This window comes from Gossypium hirsutum, chromosome A07, assembly GCF_007990345.1.
Source record: "Gossypium hirsutum isolate 1008001.06 chromosome A07, Gossypium_hirsutum_v2.1, whole genome shotgun sequence".
Taxonomy (NCBI): Eukaryota; Viridiplantae; Streptophyta; class Magnoliopsida; order Malvales; family Malvaceae; genus Gossypium; species Gossypium hirsutum.
The window spans coordinates 33,370,998-33,375,404 of record NC_053430.1 but is presented as its reverse complement, the minus strand read 5'-3'; the positions used below and the strand labels follow the sequence as shown (position 1 = coordinate 33,375,404).

Here is a 4,407-nt window from a genome sequence, read left to right as displayed (position 1 = left end):
GAGTGGTAGAAATTGGTAAATAACTTAAATTAAAAATTTAGAATAATTAATGATTTAAAAATAAATAATTAAAATATAAATTTATTAATAATTTATAAAAAATTTACCTAAAAATAATAATTTCTAAAGTTAGGTATAAATTAAACGAAAAATCAGTAAAAGAGACATGGGATAATATCATCTGCAATGAGATGTAATAATTACAAACCGACCTGATTTCACCCCCAAATTATATTCTACTTGCCATTGACCAAATTTATTGCCATTTCTATCTTCAACTTTTAAAAGAAAATGAAAAACATTTCATTTTCTCACAATATCCACACAAAGCTAATAAGAAAATGAACCCTTCAATTCAATCTCCTAGGCTTTTGCCCCCCAAAAATAAAATCATTCCCTTTCTCCATTCATTAGTTTGATTTTCCAAACTGAAAAGTCCACCCCCAGGAGCCAATCCCACCCCTCTCTCTGCCCCCAATTCCCACCCAACACTTGGTATTTATGTGGGGTGAGTTATTTCATGGCCAATGTCATTGTCATCGCCATTAATCCCTTGCATATATTTTTGTCCTTTCTCTCAGAGAATCCATTATTAATGCTTTTCCTTCGATCTTCATTGCAATTTCTTTCTCTCTCTTTATTTCTTTTGATTTCTTTCTTTCTATTTCTCTGCAACTCAGAAACCTCAAAAACAGGAACCCCTCATTAACTCTCTTCACTGTTTGTACAATCTTTTTCTTGTTTTATTATCTCCTCTCAATGATAAGTGTTTTCAACATTCAAGTGTTTCTTCAATCAACATAAATACGTGCATACGTATACTGTTTTATATTACCTCCATATTAATTGAAAAGCAGTGCAAGTCAGCTTGAAACTCGCTGATCCTTGTTGCTTGCTTGTATGAGCCCTACTTTTATATTTATTACATAATAATCACTTTCAATTTGCCTAGATAACATCAAACTGCCTTCTTTTAAAACCCATCTCTTTTCACCCCCTTCTTGTACTTCTTTTTATGATTCTACTTTATAGCATTTCATCACTCAGAAACACCCCCACTCAGCCTTCTTTTTCATTCTGAAAATTGGTGTTGTTTTGGCATTCTGAAATCATAAATTAGGGAAAAGGGAATGGGGAGGACGCCATGTTGTGAGAGGAAAGGTTTGAAGAAAGGGCCATGGGGTCCTGAAGAAGATGAGATACTTATAAATTACATCAACAAACATGGCCATGGAAGCTGGCGTTCTCTTCCTAAGCTTGCTGGTGATTTTGACTCCATTTTTGCCCCCTTTTTCTCATAAATTCTATCTGCTTCTTGTCAATATCTTGTACTATTTTGTATATATATAGTTTGTACACTTTGTTTGAACTTTTGTTGGAAATTGGCCATCCATGCTACTGTTATGTTTTTGTTGAGTGCATACGGCTTGTATGCATGCTGCATGCTGCAGCAACATGTTGACTGTTGTAGTTGCAATTTAGTTTAGTTTGGTTGAAAATGAACTTAGTTATTGATGTTTTGATGGGTTTAGGTGATGATTGAGCTGATAATTCAGCTTATTGATGTGTACAAGTAATGCTTAGCAAGTCCCTAGGCTACTAAGTGGGAGTAGGTAGTATTTGGTAATGTGTTTTATCTATAAATGTATTGTTTTTCTTATTGAAAAATCAAGCATATCAGTTGTGAAACTTAGATTGCTTCCTTGCTGCACGTTTGTGAGCAAGTAAATTATTTTTGTTTCTTCCTCCTTTGTTCTCTGTTTTGTTCTTTTTCTAAGAGCTGCTGCCATTGTTCTTTCTTTTTCTTTTTTCTTCCTGTTAACCGAGAGCTTATGCTCTTGATGCTTTGTGTTTCTGCTTGCTGTTTGAAGAGCTTATGCTCTTAGTGTTTCATTGTTTGGTTGCTGCTGCCAAATGTTCCAACAAATGGTATCATGAGCCTAAGTCTTAAGGGACCATTGATTTTGCTTCCCCTGCTCAACATCGGCTCAAACTTATGAGACCTCCAAACAAGCTTCAATAAGCTAAAGGAGGAGTTTCAAGGAAAGGTGTGAGCTTTCTAAATGTGCAAGCTTAGCAAGAAGTGATAGTTGCGAGCCTATTGAAGACACCAACTGAAGACAGTAAGCCAAAGTGCGAGCCTGTCAAAGGTGTATGGTTGCAAGCAGCAAAGTTGAAGACACCTGTTGAAGACAGTAAGCAAAAAAGCGAGCCTGTCAAAGGTGTATAGTTGCGAGCAGCAAAATGCAAGCCCGAGTGGGTGCAAGCCAAAAATGGCAGATTGAAGGCAAGCAAACTATACTTGCAAGTTGTTTATGCAAGAAGAAGCAGGACTGTAATAGGGAACAAGGCAAGATGTGTTGTCAACCAAGGCTGTGAAGGAGGAGAAGACTCCATTTGCCAAGGTTGAAAATGAAGTGCTTGTGCAGGGTCAGCTTGAAAGAAAGCATCTAAGGACTGCCAAGTTCAAAAACTTGATGAATGAATGACATTTGCAGCATGGAGTCCAAGGAGGAGTGTTGGAAATTGGCCATCCATGCTACTGTTATGTTTTTGTTGAGTGCATACGGCTTGTATGCATGCTGCATGCTGCAGCAACATGTTGACTGTTGTAGTTGCAATTTAGTTTAGTTTGGTTGAAAATGAACTTAGTTATTGATGTTTTGATGGGTTTAGGTGATGATTGAGCTGATAATTCAGCTTATTGATGTGTACAAGTAATGCTTAGCAAGTCCCTAGGCTACTAAGTGGGAGTAGGTAGTATTTGGTAATGTGTTTTATCTATAAATGTATTGTTTTTCTTATTGAAAAATCAAGCATATCAGTTGTGAAACTTAGATTGCTTCCTTGCTGCACGTTTGTGAGCAAGTAAATTATTTTTGTTTCTTCCTCCTTTGTTCTCTGTTTTGTTCTTTTTCTAAGAGCTGCTGCCATTGTTCTTTCTTTTTCTTTTTTCTTCCTGTTAACCGAGAGCTTATGCTCTTGATGCTTTGTGTTTCTGCTTGCTGTTTGAAGAGCTTATGCTCTTAGTGTTTCATTGTTTGGTTGCTGCTGCCAAATGTTCCAACAACTTTGAAGCACTTAGGAAGTTTCTATTTTGTCGTGTGAGTCCTCTACAACCCATAAAGGGACTGATTTCGACGTTGACAGGTCTTCGTCGTTGCGGCAAGAGTTGCCGGCTTCGGTGGACAAATTATCTTAGGCCTGACATAAAACGCGGCCCCTTCACTCTTGACGAAGAGAAGCTTGTCATCCAGCTTCATGCCATTCTTGGAAACAGGTTTTTTTTTCTTCATTTCTTAGCTTATTAATTTCTTAAAAGAGTTTCATTTATTTCATCTTCGTGGAATCCAGGTGGGCAGCCATTGCTTCTCAATTACCAGGACGAACTGATAATGAGATCAAGAACCTATGGAACACTCACTTGAAGAAACGCCTGCTTTGCATGGGTGTTGACCCACTGACCCACGAGCCGGTCACCTCTGGCGGTCCAACCTCCAGACCACGTTCATCTCCTGCCACCCGTCACATGGCTCAATGGGAGAGCGCTAGGCTGGAAGCCGAGGCTCGCCTTTCCAAGGGGTCACTGTTCTTCAATTCACCACCAACGTCGGTGAAACCTGACCCTGACTTTTTCCTACGCTTATGGAATTCCGAAGTCGGAGAATCGTTTCGGAAATTGAACGGAGAAGCTAAAACCGATTGCAGAAGCCCTATTTCGCAAGCCTCTTCATCCACAAAATGTGGGTCGGTTTCGGGTGTCACCGTTGATGTTGGGCCCATCGCAGCAGGGTCTTCAACCCCTAAAAGCAGTCGGACTGAGGATCCCATCATGTTCGATGCATCTTTTTCATCATGTTCGAACGAGTCCGAAGATTCATCAGACACTGCGCTGCAACTGCTGTTGGATTTCCCCATTAACAATGACATGAGCTTCTTGGAAGACGTTGATACTTACGCTACACCCCTGCAATGTTGACTCAAATATCAATCTCAAGGCATGATTTGTATAAATATTTTTCCACTGAATATTGAACCCAGTTTTAGAGCCTAAGGCAAACTATATGGTAAATTTTATATTGCCTATTAAAGTGATGCCATGATTGAACCTAGTGTTTATGACACATATATAGTATAATATAACTAGTAGTTATAACGTTTGGAACTTCTAATATGGGATTTTGCAGGTTGTTTGCTTATTTTATTAACTGTAATGGAGGAAATGTATGATTCCCTTGTGCCACAGAATTCTGATCATTGAGCCTATGCTATTGACAGCGTTGAGAAAATCAGAAATCGATGGTCTGAATCGGAGTCGGAGTCGGAGTAAAAAGAAAACAAAAACCTCTAATTGAAGCTGTCAAATATCACTCTTTAAAAATACTTCAAAATTATCAATCTATATAT

General features: G+C 38.4%; 1 protein-coding gene across 1 annotated transcript; it reads left to right on the top strand.

The window, feature by feature from the left end:
• Positions 1-261: 261 nt before the first annotated feature.
• LOC107952919 (transcription factor MYB17) lies at positions 262-4,158 on the top strand. The gene is made up of 3 exons (XM_016888124.2): positions 262-1,263; positions 3,151-3,280; positions 3,355-4,158. Exons 1-3 carry the CDS (start codon positions 1,131-1,133, stop codon positions 3,977-3,979), a joined length of 888 nt encoding a protein of 295 aa, XP_016743613.2. The 5' UTR covers positions 262-1,130; the 3' UTR covers positions 3,980-4,158.
• The last annotated feature ends 249 nt before the right edge of the window (positions 4,159-4,407 follow it).